General features: G+C 33.7%; 1 protein-coding gene across 1 annotated transcript; it reads left to right on the top strand.

Moving 5' to 3' along the window:
• Nucleotides 1-748: 748 nt before the first annotated feature.
• On the top strand, nt 749-3,988 carry LOC134248816 (uncharacterized; the record flags this gene model as incomplete). Its single annotated transcript, XM_062731195.1, has 5 exons — nt 749-911; nt 2,185-2,395; nt 2,552-2,726; nt 3,016-3,205; nt 3,707-3,988. Coding segments are annotated over 5 exons (1,021 nt in total), but the record flags the coding sequence as incomplete, so codon positions are not given.
• Nucleotides 3,989-23,579: the final 19,591 nt, after the last annotated feature.

A 23,579-nucleotide genomic window follows, 5' to 3' on the forward strand; every position in this document is an offset into this window, starting at 1 on the left:
AAAAAAATGAATGTTGGATTTTGGCTTCTTTAGCTAAATCCTGAAATTACCTCTTTGAAACAAAATAGAAAGAAATCAAACAAGGATTTTATGATTATGTTATTTGCGTCAGACGATAAGAAGACGGTTTTAACCGATTTAATTTCATTTGATCAAAAAATGAGACTAAGTCTGTGTGAGTCCTGAAGTACATCGTATTCATTCACCATTCTTCCTGTCAGTGCCCGCATTAAAAAAAATCATGTAAAGAATTGACTTTCAAAACATGCTGCATTAAATAAAAATATGACGCCTTGGGTAAAAGAGAGAGAACTAGAAAAACACTATTTAGTGAACTGACATCAAGGGAAAAAAAGATCACAAAGACTTCAGTGTTTGTCATATATGGCGCTACTACCATTATCATAGAAGAAGTTAATCCAAGCAATATCCTTCCGCTGCTAATGGAAAGGAAAGTTTTCAGAAAGAAATTATAACGGTGTCTTAAATACTTTATTGTACAAAGCTTCTTAATTATGTCGAAGTTTGATCAACATAACTTTCTATCACGCTTTGTCACATCATTCCGCTAATGATGCATAAACTGATTAAAATTAAAGTTTGATAATTCTACATAACCATAAATCTCTCATGATATTCAACTCACACGAGTTGTTTATAACTCAGAAAAAAAGGGTTAATTTAAAAAAAAGTAATTAATTTAACTTTGCTTGATTAAAACTAAGCAATTTTACCTTATTTATTTCAGGGAGCGACAGTTGTGCAAGAAGGCTATCAAGCCGCGATACAAATGCACAACACATGGTTCCTTCAGAGAGTATTGCGACTATCTTGGACAATTAAAGAATTGGTGCCTCTTATGGAGTACACTTGCTATTCTTCCGCTCACTATAACACTAAATTTGCTCGGTGTACGTATTTGTTTCCTTAATCCATGGAATTACCGGTATTTTCAGGATATTTCTAAAAAAAGATTTTAAAAATTCAAAAACATTTCAATAGTTTTTGGAATCTCTCTATTCTCTTTATTCTGCAAAAAGTTGTCATGGTTTCTTGTCTAACTTCGAATGTGCAGTTTTATTACTATAAAGTATGTATCATTTAGTTTCATTAACGTTATATTTTACTTTGAAAAATAAGAACAGAAATATACATGTTCATTTTTTGCATTACGGGATCTGTAGCGTTATGGTAAAAAACTAATTATTTAAAACTGCAACGCTGCAGCTTGGCGATTTACTGCTTTCTGCTTTTGTTTCATGTTGACTATAGGACTTTTACCCTCATTATCAGCAGTACAAATTGCTTATAAAAATATCCTCAAGTCTATACCGTAATGTGAATGTACATTAATAAAAGCACCAATTGTGTTTTTATGAAGACTGATCCACAGGTTATATTTATGCATAAATATAAGAAGGAAAAAAATCATCATGTTTTATAACGTGGTATTATAAACGTTAATTTTATACACTACATAGGGAAAAATATGTTTGTCGAGTCAGTGGTGGTCACAGTAGATCAAAATCAAATTTTATTCAATCCTAGTAATCATTTATTCAGTACTCAAAGCAAAATTAAATGAAAAATTCGTTTTCTCTAAAAATGTTTATTTCATATTATTGGGAACGAATGTTCTCTATTAAAAAGAATGTGACATAATCTAAAACCAGCAATGGAATGATGCATATAATAAAAATTGGCTGCACGCAAAGCTTCAATTTAAAGCTTAATTTTGAGACTTACAAATCAAAATAAATGACTAATGAGCATGAACTATTGTTCTTGTATGAGGAGCGTTTAGCAGGTACCAAAGTTGTTTGGTGCATCCTCACAGAAACAATTATTACTTAAGGGTTGATGTACAAGTAGTGCTCAATTCCTTATAGTCAATGGAGCCGAGGATCTTTCATTTACCTTGATAAATATAGGAATACTATAACTGGGACTATATATGGGAATTATGATTAACCCCAAAGATCATAGTCAAAGAAGCACAATGACGAGTTGATCTTTGATAATAAGGTATCAAAGGCATCGGTCTTTTAATCAAATTTTCAATATACATGTAGCAGTAAGTTGAAGCATTTTCATTTTAAAGAGCTATTCGTAGAGTTTCAATTAATATAGCCAAATATTTTTAAATATACAAAATTTTACATGAATATACATATTTTTTTGAAGTTGAGTCTTGGATGGGTTTATTTGTTCATGGGGATTTTGATTGGATCTGCTGTCGTGCCGATAGCACTTTGCATGTGCTGGGAAAGACTAACCGGAAGTGGCATGGTTGCAGGTGCAGTTTCGGGAACATTATTGGCACTTATCACGTGGTTATCTGTTGCTGCCTCCAACAAAGGCGGTCTTAGTCCAGAAAACTTTTTTGAAAATACAGGTAATATTTGTCTTTTTTCCTTTAACAAAAGCAATAATTCACCGTAAAAACACAACATGCCTTGCAATTTAAAGCTGTTGTACAACGTCGGTGTTAAATGTAATATTTATCCAATTACAAAGAATATTACTCTGAAATACATGTAACAACATGTAGGTAAGGAAAATGCTATGCTGGCCGGGAATTTAATGGGCATTTTGTCGAGCAGCATCATTACACCTGTAGTCAGTATTCTGACATCAACGAACGGAGTACGCAACGCTGCAGAAATTTGGGAAAATACCAGAGATATCGATAATCCTCTTAATCCTTGGACGGAACGTTATGCAAAGTACGTTTAGATTGAAATAAAAATGAATTGTATTTGATCATATTTCATTAAGAACAACTTTTTTCTTAAATGCAAACACTGATTTCAGAAAATACTAGAGACGTATTTCTACCGTCAAATTTGTTACCATATATGTTCAACTTGGTAGAATGAAATCTTTACTAGGTTGAATGTATTTAATTGCCTTCATTGTCAGATATCTTATTATCTTTTTTAAGAAATTGAATTAATTTTATGGTATAAGAATAATCAATTTTACAAGTTCACCATCTCAATTCGCATTTTGTAGGGATTTGAAGTTGAGCGCAGCTCATCAGCTTGACAACAGGCCGTCCTATGAAGACGTATATACTACTCTCAGGTCCGCGCGTCTTTTAGCCAATGGGTGTTCTCCAATTCTCACAATACTGCTAATTTTTATATGGCCCAGTATAATGCTTTTAGAAGGTGTTCTTGATTTAGCAGCTTTTAGGAGATGGGTGAGTGCTTAAGTGTTAAGAATAATTTTATATGAAATCAAACAAGTTTTGAATGATTAATTGGTGTTAAACGCCGAGTCGGCAATATTTCAGCCATATTTCGGTGGAAACAAGTTTTGAAAATGAACACCTCCAAAAGTAATAGTGTAATCCATGTTCCCAAATAGCAATGCAAAAAAATAAAATGAATTTTAAGATGCTCAAGACTCTTTTGATTCGCATTTCAATTGATATCTTGTAATTTCATACTATTATGTTACTTTTATGTATAGCTTTTTAGTTGATATTTTGTAGTTCTATTTTATTTCTGTTTTAAAGTAACAAGTAAAACGTATCTAATTTATATATTTGATACCTTAGTGATATAAATTGAACAATAAAAAGTGTACCTTTTTGTTGTAAGTGATGCCCTATGAAAGATAACTCTGATTTGGAAAAAAAAGTATAAATCTTACTTGTCGACATTCTTCGATTAATTACAATGTTCTTCGTTTATTTCAGATCTATTTAGCAATGACTTGGTCTCTGTGTGCCACAATCTTTATAATTATTGCCCCTCTTGTGTACGAAGGCATTGACCTAAAAAACGCTGTGAAGCAAATGAAAAACGTTCATCCTTGCAACGTGCGCTCTTCTGGTGCAGCGAAAGAGAACTGTAACGGAGTCAACATTAAAAAGACAAACCAAGTGCATATTTCACCTGTGAAACAGAGTTTTTCAGATCCAAGACTTATTAAAGAAAGCGGTAGCAGTAATTCAATTTTAGCAACGCAAGAAATATAGAAATGTTTTCTGACTTGTAAATAAAAGACGTTCAATGAAAATAAGACTAGTGTTTATTTTCCGCATCTCTAAAGATTAGTATGATATTTTATACCATTGTATTTAAGCTGAATGAAATATTTTGCTCTTTTAAAAAAAATACTGTAAACAATAATGGGTACATGTACATGTATATGGCAATAATCAGAACCTATGCAAAATGAACAATACATGTAGCAACATAAGTATATGGGCTTGTCCGTCATACAACACTTTTGTTGTGGCTCGATATGTCACACAAGTTTTGATATTATTCTTTTAATGAATTATTATACAATTTGCAGTCTGATGTTTTCAGGTCTTCTTCACAAAAAGCGTTTAATTTGAAATCAAACAAATTAAAATTTGTTAATAAACAAAATTTAATTGAGATGTCCAGGGATTCGGGGGAATTTTTTTTCTTGTAATTGAGGCAATTTATTTAACAACTTCAACAATTAAATAGCACAACATAAAAAGCCTGTTATAACAACGCATCGCATGTCATTAATTTTTTAATTACATATCATATATAAATGTAAGCATTGATTAACAAAGCGACGTAAAACGTATTCTAAACCTCTGAACTTATTGGTTTCATATAAGGTAAGTGTTATCGTGTCGAAAAGATTATTCTTTTCGTTTTTTTTCTCTGCACATTATAAATGGTCTTGCTATATTTAAAGATTGATTGCATTAATTATATATATTTTGATTTTATGTATATTTTAAAAAATGAATGCAAATTTTGAAAATAAAAAAATCTAGGACATTTTACAATTATAAACCAACAGATTTTCAATGGAAAATAAAGAAATCATCTCGAAAAAATATAACGATAGAAATGTTTTGTTGCGATTTCTGAATTACGTATAACAGACTTTTAAGAGTACTAGCATGTAATGCGGCGAATAATTGCTAACCCTTGTCAACAAGGACATAAAATAAGGTAATATCGGGAGAGATTTTATAACTTTGACTTGATTTATTTCTTAATAAAGGAGTCGAAAATGTGTGTATCACTAGAACATTATTACATAATTATATGAAATAATAATGCGAAATGTCCTTTTCAACGTTTTTTTTTATTTACCTCCAAAACATCGAGCGAGTTTCTATTACAAAAACTTCATGAAAGTCTTGTAGAATATATTTATTGTTTTATCTCTTATAAAAAATATTGGATGCCAGCTTGGCGCAGTGGTTAGAGCGTCTGCTCTATACTCGCGAAGTCAGAAGTTTATACTTACATTGCGGGTTCGATTCCTACTGTGGGACGTGGAGACCGGTCCTTCGTTTAATGACGATGAACCGACTAAGTTGACCAAAACTCAATCCCTTCGGACGATGCCTTTGTTCGACAAAAACAAACATGCGGGCAATACATGTGCCGCTAATATTAATGTGATTTCTTGTGTGGCACAGACAAACACGGAGAACTACACAAGACATTTCACTGATCAGCCTGAGAAGAATTTGAAATTTTAAAAAGAAGCTTATACACTATAGTATATACCCACAAAAGAAATTATTATGACATCTACTTGAACTATTTACTGAAGGAAAAATCATTGAAAAAAATGTTGAGTATTGTAAACAAAATAAAGGCTGTTAAAATGTGAATTTTGTAGAATAAATTAAAAGAAAATATATTGATAAAAATACATTGTATGGAAGTTCAGGAAAGGTAAACAAAAGCTAAAAGGTATGTTAAGCAAGTGTTAACAGTTTAACATAAAGACCTTTCGGTCTACAGGGGAACAACCATGAAAAAAATTTACAGGCAAGAACATCATAAAAAAAATCACATATGTGGAATGAAAGAAAAAAAAATCTCAAAATATTTGCTTACGAAAACCGCGAAAAAAATTTACAGGCGTGTTAAAAAAACACAGAATATCATGACATACAAGCTGATTCAGTTTGATTCTTTGTTGTTTAACATCCCTCTCGAGAACTTTTCACTTTAATGGTGACGCCACCACTTGCCAGTAAAGGGCTGTAAATTTATACATATACCCGGAAATCAGAGTCATTGGACAGTGAGGGATCTTTTTCGTGCAAACACCTACTACATAAACGATACGGAACTTCGAATTATACGGTCTTCTCCGAAGGACCGGTCTCCGTGTGCCGCAGTGAATTCGAACCTACGAAGTAAGGATCAGCTCCTCACTCTGCAAATCTAGAGCAGAGCGCCACTTGAGTGTTGCTGATGTAGTTCAAGTTATCAACTAAGTTTCTTGAACATTCATCCAAGGTTTAACGGCGTGCGTGTGAGGTCGACATGTAATCTGGGGCTAACGTTGTCATCCATTTCCTTTTTGTTTCTATACATGTAGTGATTACGTTCATATAAAGTCAAACATAGTGTATAACAGTCCCTATGGAAAAATAATTGTTTAACAGGTTGGAGAGAATAAAATCGGGTATTATCCGTGAAATCGCGTATAATACCCGATATTAGGGTATCGTTGAATCCGCGAAATCGGGTATTTTGTGCAACTTTCTATAAAAACAAAAGAATAAAGCAATGGCGCATTATTCCAGTCACTGTTACTTGTACATCAGTATCTTAGGTATTTATTTTTATTAAACCTAATCTATATGGTTGTCAAATAAGTTTAAAATCACATGACAAACACTCCTGGGGGTAACAAAGAAGACACAATGACGTTATTATTTTTCAATATAATTTCTAAAATCAAATAACTACACTTCGTTTGTCTTTATTTCCCAATAAACTATTCCATATACTTAATTTTCTAATTTGTGCACTATTCACAAAATGTGAAACTTTAAAGAAACAAGCAATTTCAAAGAATTGTGGTCCCCCGCTTTCGGTGTCTTTTTGGGTGAGATGGCATTTCTTATGACATTTTGTGTCTAATATGAACTCCCTATCATAAGTCCTATCATAAGTCATCTATTTAGAAATTATCACTGAACTCCAAGGTCAAGGTCGAAGGGTCAACGTTCTTGGTATCCAATGAAAAGTTTTCTCAAAAGGATTACATATGTGAAGTATGAAAGCCCTAACCCTGACCATTCAAAAGCTATGGTCGAGGTTAAACTTTTCTCATAAGTACAAAAAATCTCCAAGGTCAAAAGGTAAAAGTTGTTGGTATCCGATAAAAGGTCTTGCGACAAAGAATACATGTGTGAAATATGAAAGTCCTAGAACCTACCATTCAAAAGTTATGGTCAAAGTAAAAGTTTGAAATTTTTGTGCAAAAATGAGTCAAACGTCAAGGTCAAAAGGTCAAATTTGGTCTTACCCAAAGAAAGGTCTTGTCACAAGGAATACACATATGAAATATGAAAATCATAGCTCCACTAAATCAAAGTTATGGGCAAGGTTAAAGTTTTTGTGACGGACGGACAGACATATGAAATTTAATGTCCCCTCGCTTTCGCGAAAGCGGAGTACAATGAAGCGACTAACGCCGTGTTATGTATTTTTGCTGAAAAATGTATGGCGTCCCTTTCACGTGAAATATAAATTATTCCTAACAGTTGGAAAGTAGAGTATAAGTGAGTCATAATTGCATATCTCTGCCATAATAGAATACCAACGTTATTTTAAAGAATAAATAAAACAAGATTAAATAAAACATGTTGAAAATAGCTAATTGAAGGTGAGTATCTTTTATAGAGATTGTTTATGTCAATTTAGCATGTAAATTTTTATTCAAAGACACCGTAAATTTTTTGGTTGCATTTTTATAGATACAAGATATATATACTATTTTACCTTTATTTTATGCAAATGTATGAACATTGAGAGCGAGAAGTCATGTGAACAGGATTTTCTTCTCTCTTTTTTTTTGTGGGGGGGGGGGGAAAAGTCAAATGTGGAGCTTATAATACATTCCCAATATAGATCGAGGTACATTCATACATTGTATTCAAATATGAATTACATAGTCAAGTTTTCACATTTCTTAGTTTTTGCGTTTTGTCCATGTTCATGAACAAACTGAAATAAATGGAGTGTTCAGTTGCGCCTTAGGCACTCTTGTCTTACTTATTGGGAATATAATTCCTCATCGGACATTAAAATTTCATAAAAATTGTAGCCACTTCCTTTCTTTATTATACTATTTGATTGACAGGGTAGATTTTACCTTCTCTTGTCTATTATATTTTTTTTATATGGCTATCTTATACCTCATTATAATATGCTATACAACGCACTATCTGAATGGTTTTAGACAACATGTCACAGTTTTCTTTTAGTTATTTTATCTGTGGTACTTATTACTCTTGGCAATAACTTTTCCCACTACTCATCTATGATGAAAAAATGTATTAAAAATAAACATGAATTTTAGTTATTTTCAATACTTGTAGTATCATATTGTGTTAGAAAATAACAGGTTGCTTTTTGTTTACCTCGATTGTTTTGGAATATACATGTAAACAATTTAAGCACGAAAATTTTGAAGATATGATAAATTCTATTCATCCAAGACAGCAATGTTGGAAATATAATTTTTATTTTATGAATAAATCTTCCCTACAATTAGAATTATATAACCGACTTTGACATTCAAAGATGTATAGCAAAAAACTTTGCATTAACATCTAATTAAATGATTGCGAACGGAGAAGTCTCTTGGACACATGCAGAACACAGTCAAAGTTGTTTTGTCAGAGGTGGTCCAAGAATTCATTAAATTGCGATCGGATAAGGAATAATTGATATTTAATGTTTTTTTAACCCTGAGAGCAGTTAAAATCGGTACAGCCTTTACCCCCACCCCCACCCCCACCCCACCCCCCATCTTTGAAGTCGCCAAGAAATATAAAATATTGATGACTTAGCGAAATTAAACGATCAACAGTTATGTTCTCTCATAAGCTGTATTCCTGAAACGATCGCTGTCTCTGATAAAATCTTGGAGACATATTCTGCAAATATGTATGAATGATAAAAAAAAAGATTTTCAAGAAAAAAGAGAGAGAGGTTTTTTAGCCGAAACTTTAGACATTTTTACCATTACATTATTTATACATTCTTAATTGAATTTAATTTTATGCACAAGATGAATGTAAAAGTAATTAATGACGCATAATTAGAAACGATAGATAGTCCCTTGTTTATACATGGCATTATCTTGTGTGTGAAATGTGTTTCCGTATAATTTGATTTATTTACAAATTGTTCATGTTTGCCGTGTTGATATGGAATTATTGTAAATTCTTGAATTCTGATACTTGACACTTCTGTTGTGTTTGGAATGAACATGAGGAAGATGCAAATACTTTCAACATTATGAAAAACATAAAGCAAAACGAACGCCTTTTTGTGTGCAGATCATGAAATGTACTGAGCTCCAAGGGTATTTGTTGTCCTGAGCGCATTAATCCTGACGCCCAAATTCTTACTTGGCTAGTGATACCTTTAGAAAACATTTGTATCTAGATGAAAGTTAACTCGGCTACATGCGCCATTCCATTGTTTAAGTTTTACTAGGTGATTACACCTCCTATACCCTATTTCGCGGATTCGACAATACCCTAATATCGGGTATTATATGCGATTTCACGGATAATACCCGATTTCGAGTATTCTCTCCAACCTGTTTAACAGTAATAAGGGTTAGTATGATGTATTGATGTAAAATTTACATAAGCATTCGATGTGCAGTAGTATGACTTGTACTTTATTAAACATTTGCTTTTAGCAGTCTTTGATCTATTTGAGAACGCGCGACGATCTGAAAATGGCACGTCAATCAAAGTGAAATAGTCATGATAAAATAACATAGAGCACGGTGAACACGGCAGATAATGTTATCCTCTGTTACAGAAAACATAACACGATCAAAAGCTGGTAAAAGGAGTACTACTTCGAATAACGAAATTTCTACTTCATTGCAAATCTATTCGTTTTCCATACAAAAGAGTTGATAATCAATATTGATCAAACGTTCGAGTTCATACGGTTCTTTTTTTATTGAGGCATTTATGTGATTTCATGGAGTTTCCCTGTTGTAAAGGCAATGGGAATTTCGCAGGTTGTGCATACTCTCTGTTGAAATTGCATTTTTTGGATGCATTTTGCTAAAAAGTGTTTTCAAAGAAGTATTGATTAAGAACTTCATGGAATCACGAGTGGGTTTGAAACGTTTTGATCAAATGCATGTATCCTTATGAAACGAATTCGGTTTATTATCACCTTTCACTACTTACGATCATATTTAATTTTAATAAATTCGCGCATCACTATCAAATAATATAAATACATGTACTGTGTATATTAACAAACAATGCAACAAATTCAGAAGGTTTTGCATAATTTCAGTTGTTACTTGTACGTGTGTGGAGTTGGGCTGGGCCGCAACTGATCGAAGTCGATATACAAAAATGTAAAATTTTCCTTGCTCAGATACATAGCTCAAGACGGCTGTTGCAGCCATTGTTTACAAAGTTGTTTGAGGTGTTAAATGTGACGTTACAATGCCGCTGCACGCGCAGTGACCCTCCAATGAATACGGACTAAAATCCGGTGAATATGTAGTGTTATGTACTGTTTACGCTTGTACAGAATATACAGAGACTATAAATAGACTTTATATTAACACCATTTAGTAATTGATAAAAAAAAATTTAACTGGGATTCGGAGGCCTTTCGACGAACTTGACATAGTCTGGAATTAAATCCAATCAATAGGTCACACACATATCGTATACATGTACATGTTGACATCACGTTCTACATTGTCAAAATTTTACAAACGAGAAGTCTCTGCCGAGACTGTAGCTCTACTGGTTTATACATATATCAAAGGAAGAGAAAAGTAGGAGTTGGGACTTGTAATTTTACAACAGCAATAAATAGAATGATGATTCTTGAATGTGCCTCTTTCCATGACAAGATTGCAAAAAGACTACAACTGAAAGAACAGCTTTATAAAATTTTACTAAATGTTCAATTTAAGTTACCATGACATAATACATCAAAATCAGAAAACAATTAAGACAATTACATATCTCAGTGTAGTCCACTTGCATGCCACATTATATTTTAATCAGATTAAAACTGTAGGACGCGGGGTACTTTAAAAGTATTTCACAGAATTTTTTTATTTTTAGTTTCCATGGCAACACCGATCATCGAAATCAAAAACCATTACGAGAAATAATGTATCCTAGTGTAGTGTACTTGTGTGCCAAGTTATACTGAAATCAGACTGTAGCAGTATTAGCATTTTGAATGTTTTTCAAAGAAATTTCTGTTTTTAGTAACTACGGCAACACCGTTCATCGAAATCAAAAACTGATAAACAGAATTATGTATTCTAGTGTAGTCTACTTGTGTACCAAGTACATTACATGAATATTGAAATCAGATTAAGGACCGGTACACACGGTAAGGCTTGCCTTATAAGTCTCAAAACTTAACCGTACGGCTGTCATGTACACACGCGTAGGCAAACGCTATAAGATTATAAACAAAATACCATAAATTCCACTTGTTTTTAGTCCAAAACAATACATAAAATTTTAAAATGGAAGACGAAGCTACTGGTGCAGTAGCAGTAGTTTTACTTGTAACAGCATTCGTGCTCCTTATTCTCTTTAAAGTGGACAGGCTTTCGCCTACATCCACTTCTCTTCACAGGCCTTCATGTTGTTATTCTGGAAATCGTATAATATAATGAATCCTTTTAATTTGATTCGTAATGCTTAGGAAGAGTGGCAACCTTTGGCCCCCCCCCCCCTTCATATGGAAAACCGTTGCTACAGGCCTCTATCAAGATGTATTGGAATTGCTATATATCAAATTATTTGGCGAGCCTTGATGCTCAAAACATATACCCGTGAATGCGTGTTCTAACTTTTAAAAGATAGAACTAGTTGTTGAATGATGTTTTTCATTCAAGTTGTTAATATACTGCAAGTTTCTCCTACGGTACTTTTTAAAATGCTTGTGCCCTAAAGCGAGATTTGCCAATGAATGGCATATTCTTATTCGAATATGGCGAATTATTTAACGGACAAGTTGTCTTAGGGCGCACTCTCTAGCATTCTCGCGCATGCGTAGCCTGATGTATGCCAATGGCATCCGGTTTAACCTCACTTATAAATTCTCTGCCTGGACCTCCGCCAATGAATATATAGACACGATATGCGATTTAAAAGCGAGATTTGCCAATGAATGGCATATTCTAATTCGAATAGGGCGAATTATTTAACGGACAAGTTGTCTTAGGGCGCACTCTCTAGCATTCTCGCGCATGCGTAGCCTGATGTTTGCCCATGGCATCCGGTTTAACCACGCTTATAAGTTTTCTGCATGGACCTCAGGGTCCAAGCAAAAAGTCTAGGGCATAAATGTTTGACAAAGCTCTTCATACGTTTGCCGAAGAAAAAAACCTCCAATCATACCTCCCGACAAATCAAGAAAATGTGAGGAAAAAAATTACTAAAGCAATTTGCGCATCCGAATGCCGCAAGTTATATCTTTCTAGCTATAAATTTTCAAATTATCACTTACAACTTAATTTTCGAGATTTTTATCACCATAAAGGGGATTATGAAAATTTCCGAATATGGAGAAATAAAGTTGTACTCCTGATTGACAATGCAAAAGCTTTGTATTACAAATCAGCCATTGAAGACAGTTCAAATCCAAGAGAGATGTGGGGATATTTAAATCAATTGGCGTCTAATACTAAAACTTTTACTCCTTCCCATATCATTCATAATGACTCAGAAACTAACAGTTCACAAGAAATTGCTAATATTTTTAATCAACACTTTACAGGAATCTCAAATAAACTTTTAAATAATTTACCAAAATGCAAATTCAATCCAGAATTGTTAAGACAATTCACAAAATCTAAACTTGGTGATAACGTTTTTAGCCTTACACCAACCAGTGAAACAGAAGTATTTGATTCGTTGAACGGACTTGATGTCAATAAATCTGCAGGCATTGACTTCATAGGACCTCGTCTCCTAAAACTTACAGCAAGTATCATTAATAAATCAGTCACTCATTTAATCAATGCTAGTATCAGTAGTGGTAGTTTTCCATCAAAGTTGAAACAAGCAAAAGTCACCCCTGTATATAAAAAGGGCAACAAAGCAGACCCCAGCAACTACCGTCCCATTTCTAAACTTCCAACACTATCCAAACTAATTGAAAAGCACATTGCTAACCAAATGCGATTTTACCTCCACTTTTGATCTTATAACAAAATCTCAATCTGGGTTCAGAGAATTTCACTCTTGTCAAACAGCACTTACTAAATTAACAGATGCTTGGTTGCATGCTATGGACGAAGGTAACCTCATAGGTATAACATTTTTGGATTTCAGCAAAGCTTTTGATTTAGTGAGTCATGATATTCTTATAGAAAAATTAAAGAACTACAACTTTGATGAATTGTCAATTAAATGGTTTCACTCATATCTAAATAACAGGACACAATGTGTAAAAATTGGTACAACTTCTTCTGATGTCTTATCTGTCACAGCAGGAGTGCCACAAGGATCAATATTAGGCCCCCTTTTGTTTTTGTTGTATATTATTGACCTTCCCTTACATGTAAGTCATGCAAATATCGATATGTTTGCTGATGACGCAACTCTGCATATTTATGAAAATAATATATTTAGTATTGAAACGGCTCTAAATTCTGATTTAGAAAATATTGAAAAATGGTGCTTAGAAAATCAAATGGCTCTTAATATTGACAAAACACAATGTATGCTGATGGGTACTAAACAAAGGAAATCGAAATTAGATAATCCAAATCTCAGTTTACATGTCTCTGGCAAACACCTTAATAATGTTGAAGCAGAAAAACTACTTGGGGTTCATATAGATCAAACACTAAATTTTCATGACCATGTAGACTCGGTCTGCAAGTCTTTAACATACAAATTATTTACTTTGCGGAAAATCAAGAAATTTCTTCCTTTGAAAACTAGAAAACTGTTTTACAATGCCTTTATCCTACCTTCTATTAATTATTGTCTGACTATCTGGGGTAATGCACCACATAGTTACATGGAGAGAATCCATAAGCTTCAAAAACGGGCCGCTAGAATTATACTTGATGCTGCCCCTGATGCCCCTTCTAAGGCATTATTTGAAAAATTAGGGTGGCTATCTGTTTTTGACTTAGTAACTTTGCATAAATGTATCTTGTTGTACAAAATATTTAACAATCAGAGTCCTTCTTACCTACAAGATTTATTTATTTGTCAAACTTCAAATGCGTATACTTTACGTTCAGAATCTAATTTTGACCTTCGCCTACCAAAACACCGAACAAATTTGTTTGAAAATTCACTCCAATATTCCGGAGTTCATATTTGGAACAGTTTACCTTTAAATATAAGATGTGCACCAAGTCTGCCAGTTTTTAAACGAAATGTTGAAAAATTGAGTTGCGTCAAGCGAAAAGGGACCTTCGTGACATAAACGTAATTACGTCACAATAGCGCTCCAAAGACGTGACGTCGCGCCGGTGCGTTTGTCGATAAAAAAAAAATCATACGATAAAGCAAAACAAAAATTTATTTGCGTAATACTAACGTTAAAATAAAGACACGCCTATAACTGTCCGAAAAAAAATTGTTTAATGTCGTCAATTTATAGATTTACTGGTAATTTTTCCAAAATAGTTTTTTAATTCAATTTTTGATAGTTCATGAATGGCCTTATTCATGAGAAGTGAAAAATGTCTATGAACAAATCCATGTACGTTTTTACCTCATTAATCTGTGAAGACAAGATTTCGCGGCTTTGATCTTTCCGGCTGAGCTCCAGACTCTATGTACAGATAAGTGGTCTCCTGCATTTATTTCAATGTTTTGGTTTTTTTTTTTGTTTTTTTTTTTTTGTTTTTTTTTTTTTGTTTTTTTTTTTTTTTTTTTCTTTGGTGTGGGGGTGGGAGTTACATATTACACATTCCAGGTTGTTTCTCCGTTAGTCAGAAAGGCCCGAGAATTGGCGACTCAATGCCCAAAGTTTGTTATCAGAGATTAAGTAATCGAATCAAGTTACTGATACTAGCATAGTTTCAATAGCATTTTGTCAATACATATAGTAGGAAAAAACATGAATGCACTGCTAGAAAACTGTAGCAATGACATAAAGGATGAAGCGGCGAAAACCATACGGACTTCTGAATCTCCTCATCAACACCGTCACCTTTGGCGCAACACTGACGTTTGAAAACTGACGTAATAAAATGTGACTTTCAAGATAATCAACAGTGGTCATTTTCAAAACTATTTGGAGGTCTTGTATCAATTGCCTAAATGTATTGAAATAAATTAAAGCTAAACATGTAAACTTTGGGTTAAACTGATGTTGTTAACTTCAAGTCGAAAATTAAGCTTTAAGGGCGATGATTTAAAATCAGAGTAATGTACATTAGTTTTATTTTCTGATTTGAAGTTTACTAGTTTTATTTAAGGCAAACACAGTAGTTCCAGACATTTTGAGTTGAGCTTATAATCTTGCATAATATTATATAATTTAATGGTTTGATTACCACCCCCCCCCCCCCCCACACACACACACACCCTAGCGTGCGCGCACTTTTTTTTTTTTGGAAGTGCTTATGTTCGTTTTATATTACTACGGAAAGGGAATCTTTTCAAGGATTAATTCCTAATTTTTTTTTATTTTTATTTTATTTTTTTTTTAATTTTGCTTGTTCGTTTTCGTTTTACGTATTAATTTACTATTATTTTTTTTTTTATTTTGACCATAAACACTTTGAAAATACAATGGCACATGCAACCCCCCCCCCACACACACACACCTTCTCTAAAAAGATCGCTCCTATATTTGATCAATTCAGTGCCATATCATTAGTTGTCTTGTAATTCACATCATCAATCAAGTGGTGGTAAATAAATCTGTTTTTCAAACAGTATCTCAATAGTTCCGTTTTTTATCTCATATACACTGTATTGCAGAAGATTAAAAGAATTTCATATTTGGAAGTTGTGCAACCCCTTTGTTGATGTTGCCGTAGACCTATCTCAATTTACACTGCGATTGTGAAATCAATGATTATTTAAGCTCGTGCATGTTGTAATTTTTTCAATTATGTATGAGAGAAAGTTTGATCCTGTTGCAACCTGACTATAAGAATAAAAAATTGGGTTCGAAAAAAAAACACTGAGTTTTGTAAATAATATCCTATAATCATCATTAATTAGTGACTATAATTTATTTTCTTTCTTTCTTTTCTTTATCTTTTTTTTTTTTTTTTTTTTGGATATCACTCGGAGCTTCTCGGATGGCTCGCAGCTGTTTGAATGGAGTGAAGCAGAGTCAGCCGAGGATTGCCGATTGTACAAACGCATATTTAAGGAATCACTGTCTAGTTTTGAGAGTATGCCAGGGCATCAACAATAGTGGGAAACATGGGATAATTTGCATAACGGGCGAAGCCCGTTATGCTAAAATTATCCCATGTCTCTCACTATTGTTGATGTCCCTGGCATACTCTCAAAACTAGACAGTGATTCCTTATATTTCCATTTCATTGTGAAATAAAATTGTAGACATAGACATTAAGAATGTAGACTAATCAATTTAAATTACACGAGGACTTCCATGCCAATTTCAATAGTCCTCGCACACTGACGTCAAACACAAAGGCTGTCGCACGAGATTTACATGCATATTTGGCCTCCTTAGCGTCAGACACAGAGACAGATGCGCACGAGATTTGCATGCGTATTAGGCCTCCTTAGCTGCTGACCTATCGACCTGCCTAATTTACATTCCGGCAGAATTATCATGAAATCAACTCCGCTTACTTTCAAAGGGTTATTATAGAGAAAAAATTTAGAAATGGAAATGTATAATGATCTTTCTATTACAAAATAATGTTGAAAATAAATCTAAAGAAATTTCCTCCGATGGCAGCGTGTATACGTATAATACATGATTTGGATTTTCAGGGGATGAGAACAATGCGTCTTACACCATTTAAACATATATTGCCATGTTCTATCTTTGATACAGCTGAATATGAATTAAACTGATTATTTACATGTACATGTGTGTAACTGTGTATCAAAATGTTTAGATTGTACAGTTAGAATGTCATCCGGTACATGTACCAATGACTTGATCAATAAAATATTGCATGAATCAACATAGTTAACACGTGAATGGGTGGCACAGAAGAAAAGCTTATACATGTGTTAATTATATACATGTATTTACGATTTTAGTATACTCTGAAAGTATGAATTTAATGTCTGACTTTTATTGTTGTCCGACTAATTGTTTTGCATCAAGCCTAGATATCTACATAACTTATATAGATATTTTTATCGGTATATTTTTGTGCTGAACAAATTCAATTCCTTAATATTTTTAACAAATTAAGAATAAAATAAAGATTTTCTCTTTACAAAATTGTACAACATACGAAATTTATCTTTAACAAAATTTAAACAATTGCAAGCGAAGTAACGTGTCTTTGTTCCATGGCAAGTACAACGTGCCGGGCTCATTTTTGATTTTTGAAGAAGGCCTACCCCCCCCCCCCCACCCCCCGTTTCCCCGTATAGTTAAGTCATAATTATTGATACAATGTGTACCGGTATATTTCATTTGATTTTAGCATCTTAAATCACTGTCATATAGGCAAGTAACATCGTTAGAAGGAGGGGGGGGGGGGTAAACAAAAAAAAAAACAAAACGTTTAGTCTAATTTGAATTGGGGAATTTTCCACATTTTAATATAATTTTCAATTGAAATGAAATAAAAGGACATCGATTTTGAAAGAAGTGTGACATAATTGATAAGTAAAAAAAATAACAATGTCTGAAAGCTGCACCCCCACCCCCCTAAAAAACAATTGTTCTGGGAAGTACAACTATGTCATTTCCAAAAAATAAATGTACATGTAGGTACTGGGTAAGGGTTTTTTTGTGGAGGTAAGTTTGCTGATTATGGCGAAAGGGAAAAAAACAATACTTTGACCGGGATTTATCCCTACGACTTAACTACATGAACATAATTTTTCATTTTAGTCCCTTGCAAGCAATCGTAAATACTCGGTCATTTCTGTGAACATAAGTTATTTCTCCCTTGGAAAATATCCGTGTTGTTACGAATGCCTTGCGAGATAACTTCAGAGTAGGAACTTGTTTGGTTTTGAATGGCCAGAGGTCTATCCCCTTATGAAGGATCCTTTCAAATACCAATTTTTCAGAGATTAAAGCATGCTTTTATTCATGTTGTAGAAAAAAAATGAGATGATGTAGCTAAATATATTCTTTGAAAATGTACAACTTACTTCATTATTTCAATATTGGCTAACATATAGAAAAAAATGTCGGGTTTTTTTTCCAACAGCTTTATCGCTATTTTACAATGTATAAGATCATATAGCTGCTAATTTTTTTTTTTGGGGGGGGGGGGCATTAAAAAACTTAAATACATGTAGAAAAAATAATTTATAACTAATACAAAAGTGTATTTAGTAGCAAGAACGTTCCAAATATCAAACACGTTATGTGACGTTATTCAACGTTTTATAGCGTTATCTTGTTAAAATTGCTTTGCTTTCATTTTGATTTTTAATTAGAATTAAGAAGGCATACAATAAAAAATTTGGTATCAAAATATTCAGAAAAACTAGCTCTTTAAGAATCGGTGAAAAAACGATTTTCGAAAATTTCGTCACGAAGGTCCCTTTTCGCTTGACGCAACTCATTAATATATCTTCATCAACAGAACTTGATTACCTCTGATTTTTATCTTTTGCACATGCATATAATTTATGTATTGTAAAATCTTACTGATATTACATTTTCATAACATTTTATGTCATCTTAATTTATATTTTTATCATTGCTATTTAATTATGATTATTATTATCATCATATGACATCAAACATGTACTTGTATTTTAATTGACTTGCTAACAAGTTGTTTGTATATCTTTGCTAATTTGATGTAATATTGTTGTTGAAATTAGAAGGTCCTGGGGAAGAATAGTGTGTCACACTAATCAGGCCACCTTCTCTAAATAAAGTATTATTATTATTATTATTATTATTATTATTATTATTATTAATGGATTTAATAGACGCAACAAACCCCTTTCTAAAGTTTGTAAAGTGCATAGTACTTTGCTTGACACCAAATTGTATGACCTGAGAGCAGTTTGTTATATTTTAATGTCCCTTTCGAAAACATTTCACTCAACTGGAGTCACCACCACTTTCCGGAGGAGGGTTGCAAAATTACACCAAATACTTGGCACTGAGGGCCATTGAGTAGTAAATGATCATTTCGTTTCTCTGTGAAACACGACCTCGGTTTATAAAGTTTCATCCGAAGGAGCGGTCTCAACCTCCCGAAATGGATTCGAGCCCGCGATGTTGGGATCAGGTCATAACCCCGCAACTCTAGATCAGACGCTTTTCACCATAGCACCACGCAGGCGGCAGGCGACGCAAAAGTGCGTAACAATTGCGATCAAAGTTTGCATATAGCGAAATGCAGCCATCGTTGAAGCATAAAATTATTCATTTCCAATGAAATCTGCTTTACATATATATACTGGACTAGTTTAGCCCTGCCTAACCCGCTCATAATTTTTTAATGCCTGTATTTACAAACACTGAGCCAAACGAAATCAATTTCTTATTCTAAATTTATTTATAAACACTTTTTAAATTAATATAAAATACACTAATAAATACAAATGGTTAATTTACAGCTCTTATTAACAGATTAAGGGTAGGGAGGAATCTATAATGCAACTTTTTAATGATAAGATAAGTGAAAGAGGATATCTTTAAATAAAGAAACCCAACTTGTCAGGATCGATAGACTTGTATTATAGATTTAATAGACTGTTATAAAACGACGTTCATTAAAAGCAAAAAGTTAAATAAGTCCCAAATACGTATAAGGGACCAAACTAGGTGATCTGTGTGTTAGCTGATTTGGTCACGGTAATTTCTGCATAAATGAGTACATAGCCACACAAGATAAAGAGTACTTTAAATATTACATGTAACAGGTGTAGGAGACGCTAATTATATGCTGCATTGAAACGATCAAAACATAATTATTATGTCCCCGTAATCGAAGATTTGGGGGGTATATAGTTTTTGTCGTGTCCGTCCGTCTGTCTGTTTGTCCGCAAAAACTTGAACCATGCCCATAACTATTGATTTAGTAGAGCTATGACTTTCATATTTCACATGTGTATTCCTTGTGACAAGACCTATCTTTGGTACCACCAAATTTGACCTTGGAGTTTGACACATTTTTATACAAAATTGCTAAACTTTTACTTTGGCCATAACTTTTGAACGGTAGATACCAGGACTTTGACCCTTTGAGTTTGACCGACTTTTAAAAAACAAACCTTGACGACCATAACTTTTAAAGGGTTAGAGCTAGTGCTTTCATACTTTAAACATTTAATCCTTGTGACAAGACCTTTCATTTGATCTGAAGAACTTTGACCTTGACTTTGGAGTTTGACCTACTTTTAAAATTTTTAACCTTGGCCGTAACTATTGAACGGGCTTCCCTACTTTACACATGTAATGCTTGTTATATTAGACCTTTCTTAAGAAACCAACAACTTTGACCCGTAGAGTTTGACCTACCTTTCAAAATCTTATCCTTGGCCATATTTTTTGAACAGGTAGTGCTAGTGCTTTCATAATTCACAATTGTTATTCCAATGAGAATTGACCCTACCTTTGGTACCAATATATCAAATTAGCATTTAAGAAAAATTTAATCCTCGCTATGGTGCCATACGGGGGCATCAGTGTTTCACAAACACATCTTCTTTAAATTGCATTGGAAGGGGGGGGGGGTTGTTGCACTAATATGAATATATGTATATAAAATTACTTACATTCGAGTTAGCCAACAGCGATTTTAACATTTGATGCTCGGAGCTTGAGCGAGTTTTTCCGTTAACCGGGAATTTGCGACTGGTTTTTCCCGATCATGAAATGAGCACATGGCGGGTGCAACCGGTCTACAGGTGACGCTTACTGCTTCATGGCACCTAAGCGCTAGCTCCGTGTCCGGAAGGTCCCGAGTGCAAATTTCGGCCACGACTAACCATAAAAGTGCATGAAAATGGGTAGTAACTTCTCCTTCGCCATGCCCTCGGCACCTTGAAGTGAAAATTGCGGGACCTTCGAATGCATATGAGACCTTGAAAACCGAGAGCCCTTGTCACGGTAGTGGTTGGCTCCAGAAAGATTCCTCACTGCTCATTGGTCGTAAGTGCCGAGTAAAGGTCAAAATATGAGGCTCTTCGTCGGAATACTGTAACATCTCTACACATTAGTAAAATATTTTCGAATAGGACGAAAAGTCCGTCGGATGGGATATTAAATGGTGCCTCATGTCAATATCACAACCCCATTGGCACGTAAAAGATGTTTTCGAAAAAGAGAAGTCTCGTTGGGTGCCAGAAATACCCAAATTATCTTTCAAACTTGAACAAAAGTGTACCGCCGAAATATTGCAGATCCGGCGATAAACAATACAACAATCAATCAAATGGGACGTAAACAAAATACAATCAATTCATGCCATCTGATCCCATTTTTGATGTTTTTGGAGGTCTGTTTTTGCTCTGCTTCCAATTGGTTTTGATTACAAGACTTAAAGCTTGACTATTGTTCATTATCTCTTAATGTGATTGTACCTAAAGATAATTCGTGACGCCACTAAGACGCAGATTGTAGGAAAGTGAAGGAGTGGATTCAAGTTCCATTTGTTACTGTTGACGTTAAATAGAACCCCATGTCAAGGATTGCAACCCCCTGGCACGCTAAAGATCGCTTTTCTGTGTGGGTTCATAGGGGACCCCTCCCCCCAAAAAAACAAATTCAAAACTAAATTCATACCGACGAAATATTGCTGAAATATCACCGACTCGGCGGAAAACAACAATAAACAATCTGTGCATGACCAAATTAATAGTATCCTCTCTCTGTCTCTCTCTGATTTAATGGAGTAAACAATTCAGAAATTAATTTCTTCAATTTCAGAATTGCATCAATGTCGACAAATGACTCTACATTACAGACTATTTTAAGGCGAATATTGTATAAGGTCTTGTACACGAAGAGCTCTCACAACCTACACAAAAATATAACTACGGGGACAGAAACCTTTACTGCGTAAATTGTTTGGATCTCCTTCGCCCAGTCCATGTTGTATTTATAAAGATTTGTGTAAATAACCGCTTTCAAGTTTTTTTTTTCATTATCCAAGGACACTGGACATTATTCGATCAATTCAACGTCCCACTCACTGTTATTTCACATATGCGCAAAAAGCCATATTAACCTTGTAGAATGACAATATTTGCACAATGCATATTTCCTTATCTTTTGACTGCGTTGTATTTTCCGAAATGCCAGTGTAGCTTGATATTATGGGATTTTTAAATACAAAGTGCATTTCATTTAAGTGCATTACAAGCATTAGAGTGATTAACTTCATCTTTAATTCGCATTTCATTTACCGACTTTTTGCAGACAGTCATAGAAACTACTCTAAATAACTGACGATCTCAGTATGTATTACAACTGACAGTAGCTGAAGAAAAAACATAGAATTTAACTTACAGTCAAATTTTAAATGTTATGTCCAACTTCAGAAAATATATGATGTACATATTGAATCCGTGGCAATATGTTATGCATTTACATCAAGTGTCCAGGTAGCGTTCGTTTAAGGACAGGACAGATGATACAAACTTTTGTCAAAAAAATGAAAAATAACAACCTGAGTCATGTTTCAATGAGTAAAATGAACCAGTTTAACAGCACATTTTTTTTTTCATTCAAAGTATCATAAAAAGGGAATTTGAAGTCTAGTACGAGGGCCGTTCAAAAATTACGCGGACTTGTTGCACAGAAAAAATATTTGACGACATAATCGGGCAAAATGTCACACATAATATAAAAGAATCTTTACTTATATGGTCTTCAAAATTTCATATCAAAATGTTGTAAATTGGTATCAATTTTGAGTGACTTTTTAGGACATATCATTAAGTCACGGAGCAGCAAAATCTTCGACGTCACAGGCATTATAAAAAAAAATGTGTTATTGAGCTTTCATTCTCTCAACATTTTCCCAAGAGTACCTGTACAGTTTCAGTTACCTTATTTACTCAACATCGAAACACCATTTCTTGTCAAGCTTAAAATCTATTAAACAAGTAAAGAATATTCTTTTTTTGTTTTTGTTTTAAAACCAAAAACTGAATGTATTTATAAGATATAGTGTGATATTGGTGACTCTCAATCACTTTTTTTACAGTCAGGATAACGTTTTCGTCGATAATCTTCTTCCTGTCCTCCTTTTTACAAAGGTCTAACGGTCTAAAATTTCAATTTGCTATTTGTGGACGATTGTCACGAATACCCTAGTTTACTACATGTTTTACTATGCATATTTTAGATCTATGTTGGCGATATCTCGAGCATTACACATAATTTAACAAAAGTGTGGTGCGCCGTCAATTCAGATGTCATTTTCACAGTCGTTTTCACGGTAATCGCATCAGA

The sequence above is a fragment of the Saccostrea cucullata genome, unplaced genomic scaffold, assembly GCF_032062105.1.
Source record: "Saccostrea cucullata isolate Sc308-1 unplaced genomic scaffold, CSIRO_AGI_Scuc_v1 ctg1864, whole genome shotgun sequence".
NCBI classification, from domain to species: domain Eukaryota; kingdom Metazoa; phylum Mollusca; class Bivalvia; order Ostreida; family Ostreidae; genus Saccostrea; species Saccostrea cuccullata.